We start from the raw sequence: 25,280 nt of genomic DNA, 5'->3' as shown, positions 1-25,280 counted from the left end.
ATAATGAAAGGGAACAATATAAAACATATACAAGACCAATTTTCAGTGGGCACATTTCCAGAGTGAAAAAGATTAAGTGGGTGAAATGGGCAGATTCTTAGCTTCTAGGGCGACTGTAAGAAGCTTGATAGCCAGAATTACTGTAAAAGTATATGGAACCTAATACATACAGGTCAAGGGACCATCCTGTACCCCACAGACCCTGGGGCCTTATTTACCATTCTATACTCCACAGACCCTATTTCACTGTCTCAAGATGTACACGAAGAATGTGACAGTGGACTGGGTCTTGGACTGGGTCTTAGAAGACTATTAGAGTCACATTGATAATGAGCAGATACTAATGCTTTTATAGATCAATCATAGATTTTAAAACAGAATTTTCTTTAAAAAAAATATATATATGTTTTAATGTATTTTTTTTTTCTAAATCAAGAGAGCATAAATAAGAAAAAAAAAAGGGTAAATCAGTTTACACGCTATTTTTATTAAATACCACAAATAATGCAAAGGCAAAAATTACTGCTGAACATTATTTTCTAATCATGGTCCGGGTTTGCTTGTGCCCCAAGTTGCAATGTTCAGATGCCTCATTCCTGCATCCGATCTTTTACAACCTTAATCTTGGAACTAAACAGCTTCTGAGAGCATCATGTGGATACAACATCTTCAGCGCAGTTGTACTCAATACAAGCCACAATGGGTGATGGCTGTCTCCCACGATCTCCAGCATTAGTGAATACCTTTAACTTCCTAATCTGTAATATAACAAAACTCCACACTCCTGCCTCCCACAACACAAGTGGACTATCAGCAAAGGCCTGGCTGTGTTACTTCTAATTACCTTTTTTCACTCCTGATCCTGTGGCTCTCATAATTAGTTACCTGGGGCTGCAATCCAATTTGAAGTGATGACAAGAAAGTGATCCATGAAAAAGTAATAAGTTAAATCCAATTTCAGCCTTCCTCTAATTAAATGCACATGGAACTAATGACTCAAACCCAAGCCATTTCAGTGATAATGGTAATTAGTGAGGTGGGAGTCTCTCTTTCTTTTCCAACACGCGAGGTGTAACGCGCAAGGTAAGATGCCAAGAACACTGTTAATTACATGTGTCATTTTGTTATCAATTTACACGTATTTGACCAGTCAATTCTGCTTCCTCTGTTTTAATTTTATTCCACGGTAATCATAACATTATCTATGATCTATTATCTACAGCGCACATTTGGCCTTGAAACTTTCTTTGATATCAGTTTTATTAAAGCTGGAAGCCAGAAGTAATGTAAGAGTGTCGTCAGTTTAAGAATTTCAGAATATGTTATATTCTACAACTAATAAATAAATGAAATAAAAAATGAACTGTATGGTAGGAACCTATCAAGTATTTACTTCCCACCTTAGGGTCCTGCTGATTTGTATTTATTTATTTTTACACTTACAAAGTATTGTAATATGTCCTGCTTTTTGTGTACAGCTCCTGCCCCCCCCAAAATGCTAAAAGTAAAAATTTTTTTTTTAATCTGCATCATCCTCTTAAATGCCACCTAAATCCAATGCTGCTGGTGGACATCTGCGAGCTTATTTATCAAAAGGGTCTAATTTATCTCAAGTGAGATAAACAGAACATTTCACATTGTTGTTTTAATGGGTCTTATTTATCACAGTGTCTAAAATATCTCACTGATTGATGGATAAACCCAGCAAGCCTCTTGGAATACATGTAATTGATTAATCGGGGCAGGGTAAAGGTTAACCCTCACTTCAGCTTATCATGCTGATATTAGTTGGTACTGGACTGCAAAACATTAGGTACTAAGTGAGCATTATGGAATATGTAGTTAAAGGGTTACAGTGATTTGAAGTGGTCAAAGTGCCTGGAATCATGATGCAATGTAGCAAATACAGAGACCTTAACCCCTCTGGTGCCAGATGTCCAATTTCCCCATCAGGAGCGTTATTTATCAGCCTACAACAAGATGTTCAGCTGGCTAATGTTGATTCTGTGCATAGTGGACGTCTGATGCCATCGTCCACAGCATGCTGGTGAAAAGCATTACATTTTTGGCAACACCCTCCCCCCCCGCCCTCCCTCCATTAGTGGCGCCAATGTCATCCCCTCAGCTTGCTCTGCCTGACACCCCTAGCCCTTCAGGGGAAGTGACATCAGTAGAGGAGGTTTGGGCTGCAGTGAGAACTTAGCACCAGAGATGGAACAGAGGTATTTTGCTTTTTTTTTTTTTAGAGAAAAAATAAACGTTTTGGAGGGGTGGGGAGTGGGGAGTGAGGAGGTGGAAGGAACAGCACAGCAAGATTTACTCTAATCACTATTTTTTGGTTCGAGTAAACCTTTGGTTCAAGGTCTCTGCCACGTGTTCCTGGAGGAGCCTGCTGGCTAGCTGGCTATGGGTCCTGGAAAAAGACCTGTAAAAGACGGTTTCCCTGTACTGTTTGGGAACCGAACAAACTCACGAACTAAAGACCACCCGGGATGCTTGTTAAACCCTATTGACACCTTGTAACGATTCTCACCGCAGTGTTCTAATTGTTCGTCTGGGTGGTGCCGTTTGAATGCACGAACATGTGGGGGCGGCCATCTTGTTCGCACAAACGCAGGCAGCGGTGTTTGGTCATTGAGTGCATGGAACTAAAATCAGACACTCAACCTCGCCAACAGCGCTGAACTTCCATCTTCACCTGCGTACGGTTCTTTACATCCTAGAAAAGCCCTGTTCGATGGAATCATTTGTATGGATTAGGGGATCAAGCTCCTTGTTATGACTATGGACTACGTTCGGTAGTTTATTTTTATACTACCAAACTTGACCGACCGCTATCACTTTTATCATGGAACTATTTTGGGCAGGAGCCTCGTGTGTGGTCGGTCAAAAGTTGACCTACATGGAAAAACCGAACCACTATGATCTGAGTGAATTTAGGATATGTTGGTCACTCAGATCGGGGCTATCCGAGGATGTGACTCTTGTGGGCTGTACATGGATTTTTGGGGGTACTTTTGGGGTGTTTGGAAATTGTGTGTTTTTCTGTACCTGGAGATAATTGGGTTTTTACAGTTCCTGAATGTATAAATTGTAGGTGCTTGCCTTCATTAAACAGACTACTCCCTGCATTAAGCCTCGGTTCATGTGTGTGTGTGTGGGGGGGGGGGGGGGGGGACGTGGGAGAGCTATACTTGCTATACCTGCTATACTTTCTGGAGGAAAGGTCTACCCACTGGGAGTTAATTCCAGGACTTAGGTCCAGCGTGGGAGGGGACGGCGAGACCCCAGCCAAGCTGCGGCGGCTAGGGGCTGGAAGTGCTTATGGTGTCCCGGTGAAGTGCTTATGGTAGCTCGGTGATCACTAGTTAGCGTGTTTGGCGGAGGTACCCAGTCAGCTTACCAGGCAGTCCACCACACACAAGATAATAGATTGTAAACTCATTGGAGCAGGACCTTCACCTCTTGTCTCTATTAATGTTCTATATGCCAATTACTTGTTGTCAAATATCCCCATTACATAATTGTACAGCGCTTCAGAATATATTGGCACTATATAAAATTATAATTGTTAACACATTCTGCAGCACTGTACATGGGTACAATCGATACAAGTAAAAAGACAAAGATGCAATACATCTGAGACAATACAACATTTGACAAAGAAATACAGGAGGAGTTGAGGGCCCTTTTTGTGGGATAATAATAAGAGTTATAAAAGAGTCTAGATCAAGGTTGGTAAGGAAGCAGACCCACAGATGTGATAGAACAACTATTCCCATAATGCTTTGCTAAATATACAGCTTTGTAAAGCGACATGGGAGTCGTAACCTGCAACAGCTGGGGATCTAGTATTTTGCCCCCCCCAATGGCGGTAGTGGTTTACAACCAGTATGTTGTGGTCACGTTAGTGTGCCTCAAGTAAACCTCAAATTGTGCTGTGACACTGCACACTGGCTTCTGGTTTGTAATAGGTTGTATACAGTCATTAAAATGTCTTTTTTTTTTTTTTTTTTAAATAAGTGTCAGTATTAAACTGGGATTCCCATCTGGCAATTAATTAGAACTAATAAGTCAATTTGGCTTGAAGTATACATTTTTCTCTAGTAGGATTCGAGTGAATGTGTCATTTTGAAGCTGCTGATGAAGATAAAAAGAAAAATGAAGTAGTGTGCCTTAGAATGTTTTTTCTTACTAAAGTGAACCTGGGTCCAAAATCTGTTGGGAACAACTGATCTAGAGAATGGTTGCCATACATTGGCTTTGAAAGAGGCTCTGTCATCTTTTGGTGTATTTGCATATTTTACAAAGACCCACAATGGTGGCATCTCTGGTTGCAGTGAGGTGGGTGTGTGGTGCAGGGAAAGGAAGGTTTTACTTACTTACCTTAAGCTGTCCTACACAGTTTCCTCCATCTGATCCTCTTCAACTATTGGCGCTTCATCTGTTAGGAGCCTATATCAGTGCTGTATTCGCGCTCCATAGATAATGCTTTTTTTTCTCTACACATGTCACTAGTGACAGGTGGGGGCTTTATAAAACTTGACTAGCCTTGGAGAAACATGTAGGACAAAGCAGTCCCTACTTTGTCTTATGATATCTTTTGACTGTCGTAATTTCCGTAAAGGATACATTTTTCAGAATAATCAACAAGCTGTTTGGCCTCCCAGCTAGGTTTTCAGTATATCTACCTAACGTGGACACCCCAAGACAAAAGCACTGGCCAAGGACAAACAACAACTACTGTGCTCAAATCAATATGGTAATGCAAACTAAATAAAATAACTGGTTGTTGCTGCCATATGTTTTTTAAAATGCATAATGTCAACTTGAGTCAGAGAAATTAACCAAGACCATAATTTTCTTTCAATTGTTTCTCCATATCTTTCTTCCTAAATGGTTCTAAAATGACAGGTATCTCCTTACATGATACAGGACTTTACAACCCCGGGGGAGATTAAGAGTAAACACAGACCATAAAAAATGCATTTCTCTGACTTTGTTTAAAGATATTTCACCACACCTCTTTCATTGGCTTTAACAATGACTCCTGGCTTGTGGGTCACGACGAGTTCAGTGTGGGGTCGAGTCAAGAACAGACCCTCCCCCAAAAAAGGAGAAAAAAAAAAATCAGATTGCAAAATAAATGAGGTTTGCCTTTATGATCATTGTTGGTTTTTTGGATTTTTTAAATTATTTATTTATTAATGTTTAGTATCAGTGAGCAGTGCTCTGTAATTTATCTCTCATAGAACAGAAGGAAAATACCAATAATTGCAATCAGTTTCCCAGTAAAGAGATTACCAATTTGTCTATTTTGACCTACATTTCACAAATAGTTTTTTCAATAACACAACTTAATTTTTAGATAACAAAATATGTTGTTGTTGTTGTAAGAACAGTTACTTTAATAAGGTAATACATTCCTTTTTAAGAGCATTTATTGCATTTAGAAAAGACTTTGAGTTACCCATTACTGAATAGTATGCTTTTGGAAAAAAAGGTGTGCATTTTCAATGACATTAAGTAATTATTGAAGACAATACGTATTAAATAAAAGAACATACAGTCAACCCTTACAGGAATGGTCTGTATTTTTTATCACCAGGAAGCAAAAGATACGATAAGACATGAATTAAATGAATGTGCATGCTACATGTGGCTTCTGTTAAGTTATATGATGGCTTCATTCATATTCCTCCTCCTTCCCTCCCCCCCCCATAAATTAAGTTAGATGTGACACAGGTTCTACCAAAGAAAGTCACAGAAGAGTCTGTAAAGGATAATAGAGCTAGTACTGGATGAGAGGAGAATAACCGCCGCATGAGTTTATCAAAAAGAAGGTAGGTTTACACCTGGATACTTTGCAATTCGCTGCGTCTATAACTAATAGAATGCAGGAAGACTGTAAGAGTCGAGTTTCTTGCACCACAACCCATGCAAGTTACATGCATGGATATTTGTGTTTGGAATGCTACTGTAAAGGAACGCTCCAAGCATCATAACTACTATAGCCTGCTGTAGTATTTATGGTGCCAGGAGTATGGAGGACTGTACTACAACAGCTGTACTTTGTTCCTGCTGGAGCATGGCCACAGAATGCCCCAGGTAAGTTGTCAAATAGTGCTAAAATGGTTTGACAGCTTATCATGGGATGGTGGCAGGACACTCCTGGCACTATAGAAACTACAGCGTGTTTTTGTGTTGTCCTCATTTTCCATGCAATTTTTAAATTGCTTTTGCCAATTTGTGCCTATGCAGTCCCTTGTTTGATTCAAAATCTGCTCAAGTAGGCCTATGTTGACTTTTTTCCCCCTGTTCCTCATTTTGTAAAAACTTTTTTGTTGTTGTTGTTTCACAAATTTGATGAAAAAAAAATAAATAAAGATTTGAGGAAAAAAAGTTTCAACTTATTTAAATTTTGAATGCACGTTTCGTTCCCAGTAATATTACTCATTTACCAATTTGTGTATGCGTTTTGTGAACGTAACCAAGGGTAACATTGAAAAATAAAAGTGTAAAAATGAGGAAGAAAAAGTGTCTGAAAGATGGATTGTTTTGGTGTGAAATGATAACGGGTGGAATAACAGGTTTAGAAATAAGAAAAGCTATTGTGAAAGCGAATACAACAGTTTTTACACACAATCCTCACTATATCAGCCTGTTTTTCTTGAAAGTTTTTTCTTTTTGTCTTAAATATATCTAGTGCTATGAAATTTGCTGACATTGCATATATAAATGAAGAATTATTTTCCATGACATTTGCGTGCCAGAGATAATTTTTTAAGTGTTTGGTAGTAAAGGGGTTAAGATGATACCATTAGGAATTTTAACCAGGGACACAGAGAACTTGATCCAGCCTAAAGGCTGGTTGAACATCAGGGGAAAATGAGTTCACAAACGCCTGCACTGCCAAGGTTGCCACAGTTATAGACATTTATTTATTAATACATTTTAAACTGAATTTGATAGTCAATTAGCACCGCCATCAGTTCAGAGGCATCAAGTGAAATTCATGCCTTACAGGTGCTCGCCAACAAGAAAACACAAAAGATAATATTTTCCTATTTTCCTGGGGGGTTTTAAAAACATTTTTTACACCTCCTAAAAGACAATAATTAAAAAAATGTGAATAATAAAACAAAAATAAATAAACAAAACTGAAGTAAAAAGTCTTCAAAAATACTACACCAAAAGAACATCTCATATCACCTTGACTTAATTATTAAACAAACACACACACAAAAAAAAAACATATATAGAAACATAGAATGTAACGACAGATAAGAACCATTCGGCCCATCTAGTCTGCCCAATTTTCAAAATACTTTCATTAGTCCCTGGCCTTATCGTATAGTTAGGATAGCCTTATGCCTATCCCACGCATGCTTAAACTCCTTTACTGTGTTAACCTCTACCACCTTAGCTGGAAGGCTATTCCATGCATCCACTACCCTCTCAGTAAAGTAATACTTCCTGAAATTATTTTTAAACCTTTGCCCCACTAATTTAAGACTATGTCCTCTTGTTGTGGTAGTTTTTCTTCTTTTAAATATAGTCTCCTCCTTTACTGTGTTGATTCCCCTTATGTATTTAAATGTTTCTATCATATCCCCCCTGTCTCGTCTTTCCTCCAAGCTATACATGTTAAGTTCCTTAAACTTTCCTTGTAAGTTTCATCCTGCAATCAATGAACCAGTTTAGCAGTCCTTCTTTGAACTCTCTCTAAAGTATCAATATCCTTCTGGAGATACGGTCTCCTGTACTGCGTACAATACTCCAAGTGAGGTCTCACCAGTGTTCTGTACAATGGCATGAGTACTTCCCTCTTTCTACTGCTAATACCTCTCCCTATACAACCATTGCATTCTGCTAGCATTTCCTGCGGCTCTATTACATTGTCTGCCTACCTTTAAAGGGACACTCCAGGCACCCAGACCACTTCTGCCCACTTCAGATGTTGAGGTTAGGACTCTATAAAATATGGGTTTTTACGTCCAAGATGCATTATCTTGCACTTATCCACATTAAATGTCAGTTGACACAACTCTGACCATTTTTCTAGTTTACCTAAATCATTTGCCATATCCCTCCTGGAACATCAACCTTGTTAAATATCTTAGTATCATCAGCAAAAAGACATACCTTACCATCAAGATATTCTGCAATATCACTAACAAAAATATTAAAGATAATGGTTCCAAGTACAGAGTCCTGAGGTACCCCACTGGTGACAAGCCCATGCTTCAAATATACTACATTGACTACAACCCTCTGTTGCCTGTCACTCAGCCACTGCCTTACCCATTCAATAATATTGGAATCCAAACTTAAAGGATCACTATAGTGTCAGGAAAACAAAGCGGTTTTCCTGACACTATAGTGCCCTGAGGGTGCCCCCACCCTCAGGGTCCCCCTCCCTTGGCGCTGAAGGGGTTAAAACCCCTTCGGCAGCTTACCTTATTCCAGCGCCGGGCTCCCTCCGCGCTGGTGACCTCTCCTCCCCTGCCGACGTCAGCTCCTGAGTGAAGCGAAATGCGCATTCAAGCTGTCAATAGGAAAGCACCTCTCAATGCTTACCTATAGACGCTCTGCGCGATAGATGCGAAATTCGCATCCAGCATCGCAGATGCACCTCTAGCAGGTGTCAGGAAGACAGCAAGTAGAGGTTGGCTTAACCCCGAATGTAAACATAGCAGTTTCTTTGAAACTGCTATGTTTGCATGTGAAGGGTTAAAACCTGAGGGACATTGCACCCAGACCACTTCATTGAGCTGAAGTGGTCTGGGTGACTATAGTGTCCCTTTAACCCCTTAAGGACCAAACTTCTGGAATAAAAGGGAATCATGACGTGTCAGACATGTCATGTGTCCTTAAGGGGTTAAAGATTGCAATTTATTGATACGCCTTCTATGTGCAACAGTGTCAAAAGCCTTACTGAAATCTAGGTAAGCAATGTCTACTGCACCACCCTATCTATTATTTTAGTTACCCCAAAAAATATAGCGCAGATCGATGACAAAAAAAGGAGAATTATTTTTTTTGCACACTGCAGAGTTTAAATATATTAAACCCACCATTGCCTTAAGGTTTTAAACTCTCATTTAAAAAAAAAAAAAAAAAAATATTTTGGATTATTATAGACAAATCCTACTCACTTTTTTCTAATACAAGAAATTATCCAATATACTCTGGAAATAAATATTTCAATTAAATGTCCCAATTTACACAGCATAAAAAAAAAAAAAAACTATAAAAATTATATATATGTTTTTTTTTAAGCATACTAGAAAAATTACCCTTTTTTAATAGGATCCAATTTAAGCTTTACTCAATATTTTGCAATTGAAAGATTGGTTTCTAAAATCCATTACCTGGAGAAAATAAAAGTGTATATTTTTCGGGGACAAATCATGATTTAAAATTACAATCGAATGCTGTATGGCAGCAATTTCAACATGAATGACACTGGGTATGTTAGCAATATATAAATGACACTGGATATGTTAGCAGTATGATCATACATTACATTCTACATTCACAAGCTTAATAAACTACTACCTTGCTTTGAATGCTACATTGTCATTATACCAATGCTCTCAGAAGCCGTTATTTCCAACAAGACTCTGCATTTTTATTTTTTTTTATTGTATGCTGCAAAGACTCAAGAGTGAGAAAAAAAAAAGAAAACGAATGGCCAGTTATTTGAATCGGTGAGTGACAGACTGGGCTAGCGCTCTGTATACATTAATAAATTAGAATTTTAATTGTGTTTCTGACTGCAAGAGATGCTCCAGTACTTTAATATGTACCAACAATTGGCGATGTTACGGAATCTGCAATGTGGCCTCCTTCTCTGACCCCCAGCAACACAATTCCCAGTCTGACAACAAAACCCTTTAGTTTGATCCTTTCAACTTATTTGAATCCTGACAAATAAGCTCACAGCTAAAAGGTCAACATAGTCATATTTCATCCTCTGGAGTAGTCCCTTAGACATCAGTACAACAAAGCAGTCATTTTAGCACCTGACAGTGGACGAGGACGGTACAATCTCTCGTTAAAAGTGTCCCTTGGTGAGAGCCTATTAAGGGGGAATAAAGGCAGAAGAACCAAATAAAAATATTTTGTAATCTGCATTGCTGAGACAAAACTAGGCTTGAAAGACACTTATCAGAGAAAATAAAATTGAGGAAACTAAATGATTATTCCTTGTCACTGTGTCCAAAACAGATTCTGTGCGTGCTTATTTGGATCTGAAAGGCTTGGTGATTAAGCTGATGTTATTCATGTGCAAATGTAGGGACTATTTAACCTGATGGGCTTTATTTTCTGATATAACTATCACTATGATAAGTGACTTGCCCAGTTGACCTGTCATCCAATTACATCTTGTAATTCATCAAAGACCACTGCGCTAACAAAACAGGCAGCTAATATATAGGTGGAATTATCTGAGACAAAGGTAGACCACAGTAGACTTAAGACTCGCATCATGCTTGGCCAAATAACTCACACGTCAATAAGAGTGCCATTTTAAAACAATTTGCAACATTACAAAGGCATCAAAGGGTTGGGGGAGAAATTGGGAACCCCATGCATCCCCACAAATTTTGTATCCCCATTGGTTGGAACTGGAAAATTATATTCATCAGATTCTAGACATCTACCCATAATACATTTGCAACTAGTGACAGTGTCTTTCCCAGTGGAATGAAGACCTGCAGGAGGATTGGAATACATCACTGAGATAATTCTTTATTTGAAGAATCGGTTACAAAGCTAAAAATGGTTTTATAATTTGGGTCATTGTCAAAGAGGTTTAAGAACCATTGTGCTACACCCTAATATGTATACAGCAATCTGCCATCTGGTTATGATGGCAATTGTAATACAAACATCAAGTTGGACAATATATAATTCCTGTATATGCTACTCTAAACAAATGTGTGAACATTCCATATTATAATAAACTGGGATAGTCACATAACGCTTGATTTTAACAATTGGAATTCAAATGGCAAAACTGTGGTCTAAATATCTGATTTGAAAATGTCTTTAGTTCAGCAAGAGTTGGGTATTTAGCCTTAGTTTTGTCATTCAGATGTTAAAGTACCCTGCAGGAATTATAACCATTACAACACCCTGCAGTGCTTATGGTGTCAGGAGTGCCCTGGCGCCATCCCACGCAAAGTATTCAAAGTGTTTAAGGTTTATCAACTTAACCCTCCACCCCCACCACATCTGGTCTTCTTATGCAAGAGAAGTTAGATGTTTCTATATATTAATGCATATCTGATGTAGGACTGTGCTCACTGGCTTAGAGAAATCAGCTGACAAAGCCAATCAGTATAATCCTGCATGGCCCTGCGCAGCTTTGTAAAGGTGTCTAAGTTCTACTGCATAAGAAGACTGGAAGCAGGGTTTGCGTCCGAAGGTGCCTAGGGGATGGCACAAGGGCACTCCTGGCACCATAAACATAACATCAGACTGTGGTGGTTATGGTGCTTGGCGTGTTACTTTAACACACTTACATTTTGAGTTTAGTGAATTTTTAAAAACATGACTAAGCAGACATTCAATTTTACAGAGAATTTGTTGGCCAAACACTAAAATCCACGATATATACTGCCTCCAGGCCTTGTTCGTATTTACTTAATAGAATACACATGGACTGAAGTAAGTTAATTAGTGCCAGGACAAAAAGGATGAAATCTGAATTTCCACCATGTCCTAAACCTATTTTTTGCCCAGGCTTAGTTCGAACGAAGTTGATATAGATTAAACGTTATGCGAAATATAATAGGCATAGAAGTTCTTATATAAAAGAATTTGAGAGCCACGGTTCTATGGGCTTACCAATAATGTGAAGAAAAGATACCTCACCGAACGAGTAGTGGATACATGATATGGCATTACAGCAGAGGTGGCAGTGATTAGTATAGTAAGGGGTTTATTCACAGAACTTGCCAAGTCAGATTTTTTTTAATTTTTTTTTTTTTTAGAATGACTGTTTAGGCCTGGTTTGTGATTTCACAGTCAATTTCCTATAATTTTAAAGAATAAGCCCAAGTGAATTAAAGTTGCAAGGATTAGGTATTTACACATCTGCCCAAAATGCCAGGCTGTGACTGAAGCAGTTGGTGATTTTTTTCATTCAGTTATTTTGCCTATATTTCGATTCAGTTCTCTATAATTCGGCATCTAGATATAAGAAGCAGTCCTTCTCTGCTGCTTCATTTTTTTCTTGCAGACGTTTTATGAGACTTGGGGTGAGCCTCTTTTATTATTAGTCTTAAACTTACTCTGCCACCTAAACATGTCCAAATACAAGTCAATTTAAACCATATCACCAGTAAATGTTTGTTTATTATAATAAAACTATAATCATTTATTTATAATTAAAATTGCAAAATATGACTGTTGTGCAGCAAAGATACAGTCACTTTGGCATTGCATAACAAAATGTAATACTTGTTCGAACTTCAGTGGCATTTATTAACTTTAACCCCTTAACATGTCATGATTCCCTTTTATTCCAGAAGTTTGGCCCTTAAGGGGCTAAAGGGAATTTCAAACACCATAACTACTACAGCATACTGTACAGTTTACTGTGCTATAAGGATGTAAGTGCAATCCCACTGTTATTTTTAGTTTTTGAGTTTAAAAAAAAAAAAAAAAAAAAAAGATATGGACAATAAAGATTATGATTTCTTGAACGGGCTACATAGTCTCCCAGCGTTCTGCATTTAGGAGAGAGGAAATGCATTGTTTGAACTGACTGGTGATGCAATCTGCCCACTACGCCCAAAGAAAAATCACTAGAAATGTTGCAATGATGAATGTTGACTATAGTCAGTTTTTAAAACACTATAGAAGGTGCAGTGAAAATTCTGATTGACAGAGTACAATTCCAAAGTAACCAAGATGGCACTGATATTGTTTTAAAGTGTCACTCTACCTGGAGGGATGGTTGTTTGTCATTCCTCTTGTGAGCTTTAACTCCACTGACTTGTTGCTGGTGTATTAACAGCTGCCGAGCAACTTGGAGAGCCTGAAATAGAGAACACAAAAAAACGAAACGTTACGCTTCGGGTCACACAACAAATTTAAATGACAGATATTGCCCCAAGTTATTTACCTCACATGCAACTGAATATATCAAAGCAGCATTTTGACTGCTCACCCAAAAAGCTATATCATACCTCCCACGGCAATTCCAGCTATTCGTCTCTCTCTCTCTCTATATATATATATAAGTGTATATATATATATATAATAAATATAGTACTGGTAACATAATTCCTATTACTTATGAATGACCAAACCATGCCGATAAACAATTATTGAGGCACCTTAAAATTGTCTCATTCACATTTTATGGAGGCCAAAGTTAAGCCAGCATGTAGTCATGTGACACATAAGCAGTAACTGCTGATTGGTTAAATAAATTCCTGGCAAAGGAGAAAAAAATAATAATTGTTCATAACATAATGACAAATGATCCCAGGCCTGAAATTATATCAAATGTTTTGTCTAGCCCCTTGTCTGGAAAGGGTTAAAAGCTTCTGTCATTGCATGTGTTTGAATGTATAAAGCTTCACATTCTTGACCATAGATATGGACTGTTGAGTTAGTTCACTCCTCATTCCCCTCACTACAGAGATCCCTATAGATGTCCCAGGTGGAATTCTTTATGTAGTTACTACAACTCTTACATGTCAAAAGTAAAACCTGTGTTTTATTCTGCTGTTAGTTTGCTGATGTCATTATTGGCTGCAATAAGTCTCTTGTCCTATTGTCTCTCTACACTGCTGTCTGAGGCACTGAGTACTATAGCGTACGGCATTTACTCAAGTCTCTAGGAATGAGATACCCAGCTGGTTGTGGCACGTGCTTCAAAAGTTTCACTGTTACTGTGCTAAAATGCATGATTAGTATCTTGTGTGGATAGAATTGCACCTCCAGGCAACTACATATTAAGTGCAGGCCTCTCTTTTAAAAAAAAAAAAAAAAACAATATTCTGGAGTTTTTCTTTAAACATATTTTCATTTAATCTTTTTGTATTCTTTGGGGGGCAGGTTACATAAGTCCTCTATTTCAATGTGACCTTTTAAACCTGCAGTATTTCTCTGTACGGTTCCATTAAAACATGCTGGCGATGTGATGCTATTATTATTATTAATATTGGCATTAATAAAGCACCAACATTTTCCAAAGCATTTTACAGTTATATAATGGTTTATTTTACAACAAATTATCAACAGCCAATACATAATGTTGAAGCACTCATCACTGATGGTTGCATTTTGCATTATTTGCAATTTAGAATTTTTGCATACTCTACCTATTCAACACATTCAAAAGAATGGATCAACATCATCCTGGTTTAAGTTTGATGTATCACCTGACAGTACTACGGCAGCCACCTCTAAAATTAGTATTTATTTCCCTTTGATAAGCTATACCATTACGGCCTGTCACTTTAAAAAAAAGATCAATTAAAGAAAAAAAAAAAAAAATATATATATATATATATATATTCATATGGTCTATTGATTAACTAATTCTTTTTTTACAGGTTCCCTTCTTAAATGTGACTTATTAACAAGAAGAAGAGAGGTGATGAAGTATGCACTTTTAATTTATTAGTAAATGAATGATTATATCTACCTTCATAGATTGACTGTAGCACATAGATTTCTATTTTAGACATTAGCATTTTCATCGCGATAGCGGTAGTAACAGGTGAGAACTATATAAAATGTAATTACACAAATAGAGCTTTATCACAGCATATGATCAAGTGATATGTGCATAAAGCGTAGCAAAAGGTCTCACCTATAGGTGCTGGTGTCACTAGGATTTTTTTTTAAGATAAAATATAATTATGCATTTTTCCTTTTTAAGCTAAGCTTTACTTCTCTGTAAAAGTGCTTTACCAAAATAATGATCTCTGTATTAATTGTGAGTTTATTTGGCAATATTCTGTGTGGTGTAGGACTGAGTGCCCCATTATATGAGTATCGCATCTCCTCAATTTTGACCTGAGAAAATATACAAACAGCACATGCATATGGGAACAGTAAATGAAGAACACAATGCCATTCACTGATTTGAGGGCAACTATATGGAAGTGCACTGTACTCTTGCATAGCGCAACTAATCTCTATAGCATAATTCTGGTAGACTTAGCCTACAACATGTCTTAACTGGGCCTATGGTGAAGAAAGACATTTTACACACTAGAGGTTTAGAATGGTTGTAAATCCATTGTGCCAACAACACTGGACATCTTTTATTAAAAAAAAAGAAAAAGGATGTGATATTATTTGGGGTTGGGGTTCTGTGCCGATGCTCATACGTTAATATGTTCAAATGACCACAAATACCAGCAGGTGACTAAATTTGAAAGTATTTAATAATTGATGTATTTAGAAAATTGGGCAGACTAGATGGGCCAAATGGTTCTTATCTGCCATCACATTCTATGTTTCTAGGACAAATAGATCCCAAAATTGCAACTGATAATGCCTATTTTGTTGAAGCATTTAAAATTAAAAGCATGATAAACTAAATGCCAAAATTAACTTTAGAAAGTACTGATTGAACTGTTTATTTTCTATAACAAGTACTGGTTTCTTTATGGACACAAAACATTGTGCTTCCAAATGTCAACATTCACCCTAAAATATTGTCACATTTTTCAGAAAACCACTTTGTATAAAGAATGATAAGGAACCTCTATTAATCCATTTACTGTTCCTGGCTAGATATTGTGGGAATTATAAGTCACTGCACATACACTAACTTATGGATAACTACCATATATATAGGCATGGGTTTCATGTTGTCTTGAAGTTCTTGTAAAAATTAGAAAAAAAAAACTGTGCTTTTTACTCTTGCATGGTTGATTAAATGACGTTGGAATACTCGAATACTCTCAGTGTGCTCTTGAGATTTTTTTGTTTTGTTCCCCTCAATGGTCTGTAGTCATCAAGAGTGACAAAAGATCAAGCAGAAATTGCCTCTTCTTATTTGTCTCAATGTCACCAGAAGTCCATTTGGAGCAGTTTCACCAAATGATTTTTGCTAATCTTGGCTGAGTCCCAGTGGACTGTGCAAGACATTAGCACCAGAAACGTCACAGACTATCACAGTGCCGGCAGAACTAGGCCTTGTGCTGCAGTCATTTAAAGAACATAAATGGAAGGACTTTCTCAGCGAAGCAAGAAAGACTCAGTAATCGGGAAGATGATGCATTTCTGCTAGAAGCATGTTTGGACTTGGACACAGCAGGATGACATCTGTCAACATAACAAACTGTGCATGTTTCTACAGAACAGTACAACAGTCTTTAAGAGGTCTTATTACTACAGTCATATATTGTTTGGACAGGTGTAGTTTTATTCACCAGACAATTGAATACCAACATTATCTATGTAGCACAATGAGGTCACTTAGTGAGAAGATGTAGCAAGTAGAACCAGGCATAGCTGTTGCGCAATATGGCATTTCCAGAACATATTGGGGGCAAAACTACCAAACAATGCTACAGTGAATGAAGTGTCATCTCTTCCAAAAAAATATAGAAATTGACCGATGGCTGTTTCATAAAAAGTTCTGCAGTAGCTAAATACTATACTTAACTGGCCACGATAATAACATTGTACCATGAATTATTAAAGGGGAACCATCATCTCAATCTAGGATTTTTCATATAATGTTTATTTACCTCCTATCTTATACAAATATATGTTTGTGAGGTGTGAAAAATAAAATTTTATGTAAAAATCCACACCTCTCTAGCCTTTAACTAGGTGCCTCCATCTTGGCTACTTGTCAATCATTATTATATAGCAGTTGTAGAGAAAATATACACAGGAGAGGAAAAATGAAACAATGTATCTGATTTTCTTTCTCATTTGTAGTGAACCCTATCTGAATATGGAATAACATGGTTCATGATGTAATTTGCTAAGTCTTTCATACAATCATTTCACATGAAAAAAGGTTTTTTTTTTTAAATGTGCAATTTTCAGAGTAGTTATGGTTTTCCTTTAAAGGTTAAAAAAAAAGCTAAAAAATATTATTTGGTAGTAAGTTTTTAAGAATTTTCAGCATCTGTATTTCACTGTGCTTCTGATACCCCCATACCAATCTAAGACTTTCTAGACTCTAGAGGCTTTGAGAGGCCACCGTGCAATCATTACAGGCAGTAAGGAAAACCCTTGAACCTGTGTGAAGCAATAAGAAACAAAGAATTAAAGAATAAAAAAAATGGAGTGTATATATCTTTAGAATGACTGCCAAATTCAATAGTAGGAAATACAGTTTTAAGGCAATAGAAATTGGTATAACTGAGTGAACTATTACTATACGGATTGCTTATCTGAACAACATTGGGTGTATATACTATAAATAATATGTATGTGTTATATGCAAAAACATCTGGTGAAGAAAAGAAAACAATCTATGTGACTCATGCTAACAGTTTTCAAAAAAAATTGAAACTTTACAGTCTATATGTGGGAAAGAACAGTCATAACTGGTTTTCAGAGTAAATCTTAATGAGCCTGTTTCGTTTTCACACGACCACTCACTATGATAATTTCTGATAATGGGTCTTCAATTTTGCTGTTTTCAGAATTTCAGAAAACAAAAAATGTAAAGAAAGGGGGCATTGCCAAAATGTTCAGAAAAGTGTAATGCCCTGAAAAAAAAGTTATTGGCCTGCCCTTTACTTTTTTTGGAGGCACTCAAGTCGTATGTGCTCCATTTAGTAAGCTTGTTCAGACATTATCAAAGTATAAACCACTGCCCCACTAGGGGCATATGATGTAATAAGCACAGAGTGACATCTGCAGGACGTTTGAAAATCAGAGCAAAATATCACAGCACCAGAATGGGAATGAGGAATTTAAATCCAATAAAACTCATGTAACATAGTAATTTAGTTCTACCAAGTTGACTCTTTAAAAATAGTATGTTTAATAGATCTAATATAGAGGAGTCTATAAAATAGCCCCTTACGTTGTCAGGTACCCTGCCAACAAAAATCTTTGTTAACCACTACCATATAGACATTCCAGTTAAATATCTTTAGTTTCGTATGATATAGCTATATGAAAAGAGTCACCTTTTGCCAGGAATAATCTCCTACCTATAAAATAGTACATTAGCTATAGAAATACTACAAGTTGGCTATGTTAATCCTTATTTTCAATTTATCTAACACAGTAGTAAGTATAAGGCGAAGTACTCTATCATACACATTTCTCAGTTGTAAGGGAATTTTAAGGGGAAATGTCAAAGAGTCCCTTGGTGTACCATAAACCACAGTCACCAAGTACATGACAAGGATACAATCATTTGTTACTTTCTTCAAATCAGAACTCTTAAATTAACTCTGTACTACCCGGCTGACATAGGATTGGCCTAACGCACACACAGCATCATTTCCGCCTCGGCTAACATACTGCGTGATCTGTAAAACTCAGGAAATTATATAGTAATTATTCTGAGTCAGAAATAGCTACAATGTGCAATATTATACATCTAGCTAATTTAAATGGTAGGAGAGAGAAAGAAAAAGTAATCCATTTAATTCCACTGTGAGCAGAAGGCTTAGCTTTAGTTACATATTGTCTGAAGGTCATGTTTAATATGAAGACAGGATAAAATACAAAATATAATACACTTTTAGAATTTACTGTCTGTCTGTCTAAATTATACATAAAAAATATTTAGGTAAAAACGTATCCACATCAGAATTAATACCTAGAGAATAATACAAAAATGTACCAAATAAGAAACGTGATGGTCTTGTAACAGACAAAAACAAATAAATAAATACATTTAAAAAAATTAATAATAATAATTATATATATATATATATATATATATATATATATATATATTATACCTAGAAAAGCACTGAGTGTTCTTACAGAGGCATATTCTTCCCCAACACCTACACTAACATCTGAGTAAATAACTTCAGTCACTCTTTCCATCTTCCCTATGCAATTACTCCTACTGTTAAACAGATTGTCCTTAAGGTACAGTAGCAAATACCATTTCTCTGTAAAAACAGAAAACAGTTTACAGCATTTGAGAACTGCTATTCCAATTTGTTCGTCCCCCCCTTTCTCCTGTGCTGCACTTGAGGTTAATATAAGCTCTAAGTTCTCAAGGCTGTGCAAAAGAATCTTTAAATCCTTAGCCTTTAAGTGCAGCAGAACATCAAAAAGAAAATTTAAAAAGCAAGCAGCAGACACAACACAATAAACCAGACAATCTGCCGGTTAACTTCATAATATCAGTGGAAAAGTTTAGTCAATGACAAAAGGCTTGCTGATTCATTATCTATCTATCTATCTATCTATCCATAAGTAAAAAGTAAGTACTGTACTTTTAAATAATTTCATAACAGCAATGTATTGAATATATATAAAAAAATATATAGATATTATTATTATTTATTTAATTCAGTTGCTATTTTGAAATTACTTAACAGTACAGTCATTATTTTATCAGACTAACAATTAAGCTTAAATCCCAAAAGATAGATATACAATAATCTAACTATATATTTAGTCTTTATAAAACAAAAATCTGACGAATACAACCTACAACCATGACTGAATACCCATAATATTAATATTAAGGCACATTATTAACCAAGCTGATTTAACAATTTAAAATGTAAAACTATTTATTGAACTATATCAGCTACAACGTTTACACAATATATATATATATATATATATATATATATATATATATATATATATATATATTATCAGTTTTGCAAAGCAGATTAGAGTTTAGAGAGGCATCAGTAAATATTCAGCTTATTAAAAATAAAAAGGTGCAGAAATGCAACATGGGGACAACGAAACAAAGTAACAAGTACACACACAACATACACTATGCACAGAAACATAAATACATAACGAGGTGCTTGAATGTCATATATAAACTCCATGCTTCCAGCACTCTCAGGACATGTCTCACACCTATTCACTAGCCTGGCATCTCAGGGGTTAAAGACAGACAGCAGACGCATTTGTACATACCGCACATGCCATGAAAGGGGGTAGGTGAACACACTTACCGTGACCAGACCACTCACTTCTCTTTAAATGAAGTAACACATGATTTAAAAGTCACACAAAAAAAAAACCTGCAAAAACATATCCCATTCAAAAAAAAAAAAAAATGGCAAGAATTCCGAATGCAGCACACAGTAAACTAGAGTAAATAGCCTAAGTGGAGAGCAGGGAGGCTGGGGATTGAACTTGTTTCATTGTGCTGTAGACCTCAGGCAATAGAATCCCAGCATATGAGGAAGTCATGAACTCACTGAAGAAGACATAATGGAACACACACACAAAAAAAAGTTACATCCTAAGCTCAACGTTCCTTTCCTTTGAGCACTTACTGGGAAAATGAGGAGTTTGACAGAGCTTAGGTTCCTTGCAGCCCTGTGCCTTTAGAATGCAGCTGCCTCCCTCACAGTAGTTGTGTTCCTGGGCTGTTAGAGGAAAGCAAGGAAGGGGGTGGTAGTGGTGGTTGGAGAATGGTAAAAAGATGAATAAACAGGAAGTACAGCCGAAGCACACTTGAAAGTGAAAACACAGTGGAGCATTGCCCTTTCTAGGCAACAACAAGGGGACTAGGCGTCCCAGTAGCAAACAATGTCCGCCTGCACAAACACACACAAAGTAGAGAGGGGGGGACACATCAGAAACGATGATTTCTCATTGCCTATATCCTAGTTTACATTATCAGGGAGGGGGGTGAGGGGGGTGCAGGTACTTTGTGACATGGGTCAGTGCAGAGCCTGCTGTCACAGAACTGTTTCAGTAACATTTCAAAATAATTACATTTTGTAAATTATTTTTCTTTAAAGTGTAATATTTTTTTTTCAGACAAGTATACTTCATTTCATTGTTTATATTCGTCTTGTCATCACCCTGCCACAATAAAAAAATAAAAATAAACGCCTAGACGTCCTGGAGTGACAAACCTCTGAGCAATGTGTTGTCCCTCTGGGAACTTAAAGGGTTAAACACGAGAGAGAGAGAGAGAGAGAGAGAGAGAGAGAGAGAGAGAGAGAGAGAGAGAGAGAGAGAGAGAGAGAGAGAGAGAGAGAGAGAGAGAGAGAGAGAGAGAGAGAGAGAGAGAGAGAGTGTGTGTGTGTGTCCCTTTTGCATGGTACTCATGGCCAAAGATGTGTTTTTTTCCACCTTGCAGTTATTTGTCAACTACATGGGTCATCAGTTTTAACCCTTTGCAGTCCAAGGGGAATTTTTGTATCATCAGAGGAAACGTTATGCACACAGCAGACAACTATCATACAAAGAAGGTATAGACAATATGGCATGCAAGCAAAGTATTCTACATTTCTCCAGGGAAGTTAACCCTTCATGTTCTAGAAGCTCTCAATTCATTACAAAGGGAAAATGAACTGGCATTAACACAGTTTAAGTAAATCTGTGCTCTTTTTTATTATTGATATTAGCATGTATGTGAAGCTGAACCTGTCTGAACTACAGTGACAGGGTTTACTGAGAGCAGCCATATTGTTTGTTTGCTTATTTTTTTGGCCACAGATTAATTAAAATGGTAGCAGATTAAGCTCACTATCATATTTTTTACAAAATGTAGCAGCGTTTCTAAACAAAATTTTAATATATATGTTTCAAAATGTGTATATGCCAACCATGAAATGTGTTTGCAGAAAAAGTATACACAGAAATAGTAATCGTAGATTGGAAATGTATTTATTTATTTATGACGTTTTTTTTATAAATTACCAACAAATTCCGCAGCGCTCTACAATATACACAGACAAATACAAAAAGTTAGAGAGCCAAGATCTAGCCATTGAAGTGCTTTTATACAAAGTGCTTAGCTATATAGCCCGTGAGCTTACACTCTAAACAACACAGTGCGGATTTGAGACAAGAGGTAGCAGGGGAAATTTGGGAAGAGTTCACTCTGCTGTACGACACCCTCCAGTATACCACTTCTCAAAGGCAATGGACAAAATTAGAAAATAATAATAAAAAATGGCAATAATAATAATAATGGCGCAGACAGATTAACACTTACACTGTATGTTTGCAGTTAATCAATTTGATCAACATCTGTAGAGAGTTATTAGAACAAAACAGTAATAGAAAATGAGCATAGGATTATTGTTTTTATTTACTAAACTACAGGTTATGGTAAATAAATATTAACTTGCCAAATTTAGGCAAAACCCAGAGTAGGATACATTCTTCGACTTGCCTATGTGTCTATGTCTCTATGTGTCTAGCTCCACTGTTTTTGGCCTAAATTGTGCAAATTCTCTTTTTACAATGCAGTGTTTATAGAATTAATCCCCCCAAAAATAAAATGATGGGCCATGACGTAATATAATTTAGGGATGTGCATGGGCAAAAAAATTGGTTCCGAAATTCGGGTAAGTAAAAAAAAGAGTTTGCTTCGGCAATTCAGACCAATTGCATTCGGTTCAGTTCAGCACTTCGGAACTGCCGAAAGGTGTCACTTCGGAACTTCGCATGTCACACATTTGTAAGTATTCGAATGTCCGAATAGCATGAAATTGGTACGAATGTATACATTCAGAATGAAACGAAATGCACATGTTTACTTTATATATGCTCTATAATAATCGGCTAAGGATGTTTATCCGATGCAGTCATGGGCAGTAAAGATTGTGCGAGACTGCATGGGACAAACATCCCATGCCAGGTGGCGAAAGAAGCAAAGTACTTACTGTGCTCTTGCAGCACAGCTCCCTCGCACGTCCTTCAGGGTCTGCTGGCAGCCGCGATGTGATGCGTACAGGATATGACGTCATTGCACAAAGGGAATTAGCTTATTGGTCAAGATTCCTGTCACCATTCACGTAATTTTGTCTCCCTCTCTCTTGTTTTGTCACTTTTCAGAAATCCGAATCACTTCGGAGCTTCGGCACTTCCGAACTACCGAACTTCGGACATTCGTAAGCATCCGATTGTCCGAATGGCATGAAATTCGTACGAATATGCATTCTGATTGAAACAAATCGCACATGTCTAATATAATTGGTATAATAGAGGTTTCCTAAAACACAGTGTGGGTTGATAACCCAGAAAACAACTATTTCATAGATTGCAAACATAATTAAAACAACAGATAGAACACAGAGGGGTTATTAACTAAACTGGCAATTGTGAGAAAATGAGAAATAAATATTACAAAAACCAAGTCAATTGACTGTATTGGAAAAATGATATAACTCCTGAGCCAGCTATAATTGATTTAGTCTGTTTTGACCTTGTGTTTTCCATAATTCCTGGTTTCATGACTTAACCCTCAGGGTTATTTACTTAAGGGAGAATTCAAAGTGAATTCATGGTAAATAAGTAGGAATGTAGAGGAACAAGTGACACCTTCCCAGGTGTAAAATAAAAGGGTAATACAACCTTGCTCAGAGAGTGGAGGTCGTGGTCTGTGAGATCTAATAAAGATACAGACTAAACATAGTGTGATCAATATATACTGAGAAGAGACACCCAATATAATAAGGAAAACTCACAAGAGGTGAAACAATATCAGGCACATCATCCTAGGTCAGATATGGAGTCGGAAGTCTTCAGAATATAGGAGTCTTCTTGAAAAAAAAAAAGGACCAAAGATAGTGCAGATGGAAATAAAAATACCACAGATTTACTACAAATGCACTTACAAGATAAAAAGGTCCAAAAGGCATATCTCCACCACAGTGGACCGGTAATAAAAAGTCGATGTAAGTCCCCAACGTCTGTATCCTATGCATTTCGTGCTGTGGACTTGATCCTCCAATTTTTCCAGACTGGCTAGTCTGGCCTAAGATTTGCAACTTCCTTATTAATTCCGAACAATAATATTAAAGAAATACTACATAACTAATACATTGATAAACAATATATAAGAATGTATAATCATAATACATTAAACAATAAATAATGAATTAATAAAAATAAGAGTGAATAAGCCCCCCAATAGTGATAAGTTTACCTAACCATCAAGGAACCTGGCAAAGATTGCATTAACTTTTACACCATTCTTGACCTTGGCACAACCAATTTCTGCAAACTAAATTTTGTGTGTGTGTGTGTGAATTACCTTTTATTGGTTGTTATTGGTTGTTAGGTTAGGATTAAATGCAACATTATAGGACATGCAGGTCCAAGTAAAAAAAAATAATAATTTTCGGTTTGTCTTTTTTGCTATTGGCCACAAAAGACCACATAAGCGAATACATAAAAGTCAGAGTGGATACACAGGTCCAACATAAAATAGCAAGGCACTTTTCCACAAAACGCATCAAAAATAATATAACAGTCTTAATGTAACATGCTGTAAAATATAGCATCTGTGAAACATCAGTCACTAGATTCTGAATGCTGACTGTTCCTCCAGGAGGGCTCTGGTGTAGTAGTGTATGATGTTCAACTATGATAGATTCACTATTCCTACACAGTTATGGTACCCTTGTCAGATCGAATAGATCAGAGGTGAGGGAGGTCCATGTCCCATGAGATCCATGTTTACATGCTAGACCTGCGACACGAGACCCAACCCCACCTACACCCTATTGTAACCCCAAATGGCAAAGGTATATTCCTCAGTATACTATTAGTCAGTGATGGCGAACCTTTTTGAGCCCGAGTGCCCAAACCGCAATACATGTCAACTTATTTTTCCTCAAAGTGCCAACATGGAACACCTGAATACTGAGGTTTAAGTTTAGAAAAAACAACTCATACAGTTGTCCGAACTGCTGAACACATTCACACACCGACTGCTGAATACATACACACACCGACACACACACAGACTGCTAAATAAAAACACAGACAGACTGCTGAATACATACACACAGTACGCTGAATACATACACACACAAACATACACACAGACTGCTGAATACGTACACACAGTCCGCTGGATACCCACACACAGACTGCTGAATACACACAAATTGCTGAATGCATACAGACTGCTGAATGCACATACAGACAGACTGCTCAATACACACACACACACACACACAGAATGCTGAGAACACAGACAGATTGCTGAGTACACACAGACTGCTGAATACATACACACAGTCTGTTGAATACATACACACAAACACACACACAGATTGCTGAATACACACACACACACACACAGTCTGCTGAATACATACAGACTGCTGAATACACACACACAGACACACATACTGCAT

At 37.0% G+C, this 25,280-nt stretch overlaps 1 protein-coding gene across 6 annotated transcripts in view; it reads right to left on the bottom strand.

Moving 5' to 3' along the window:
* FOXP1 (forkhead box P1) overlaps positions 1 to 25,280 on the bottom strand; it is a 691,275-nt gene that overhangs the window by 125,165 nt on the left and 540,830 nt on the right. For 4 of the 6 annotated variants that reach the window (XM_063426766.1, XM_063426763.1, XM_063426764.1 and 1 more), the window contains one exon: positions 12,962 to 13,054. In XM_063426766.1, coding sequence (XP_063282836.1) covers positions 12,962 to 13,054 — 93 coding nt within the window. Of the gene's footprint in view, positions 1 to 12,961; positions 13,055 to 20,120; positions 20,196 to 20,447; positions 20,571 to 25,280 lie in introns of those variants that run through there. The other 2 variants (XM_063426767.1, XM_063426769.1) reach the window with 2 other exon arrangements.

This window comes from Pelobates fuscus, chromosome 7 (genome assembly GCF_036172605.1).
Source record: "Pelobates fuscus isolate aPelFus1 chromosome 7, aPelFus1.pri, whole genome shotgun sequence".
NCBI lineage: Eukaryota > Metazoa > Chordata > Amphibia > Anura > Pelobatidae > Pelobates > Pelobates fuscus.
Note: the sequence above shows the minus strand (reverse complement) of the source record. Positions and strands in the feature narration are given on the sequence as shown.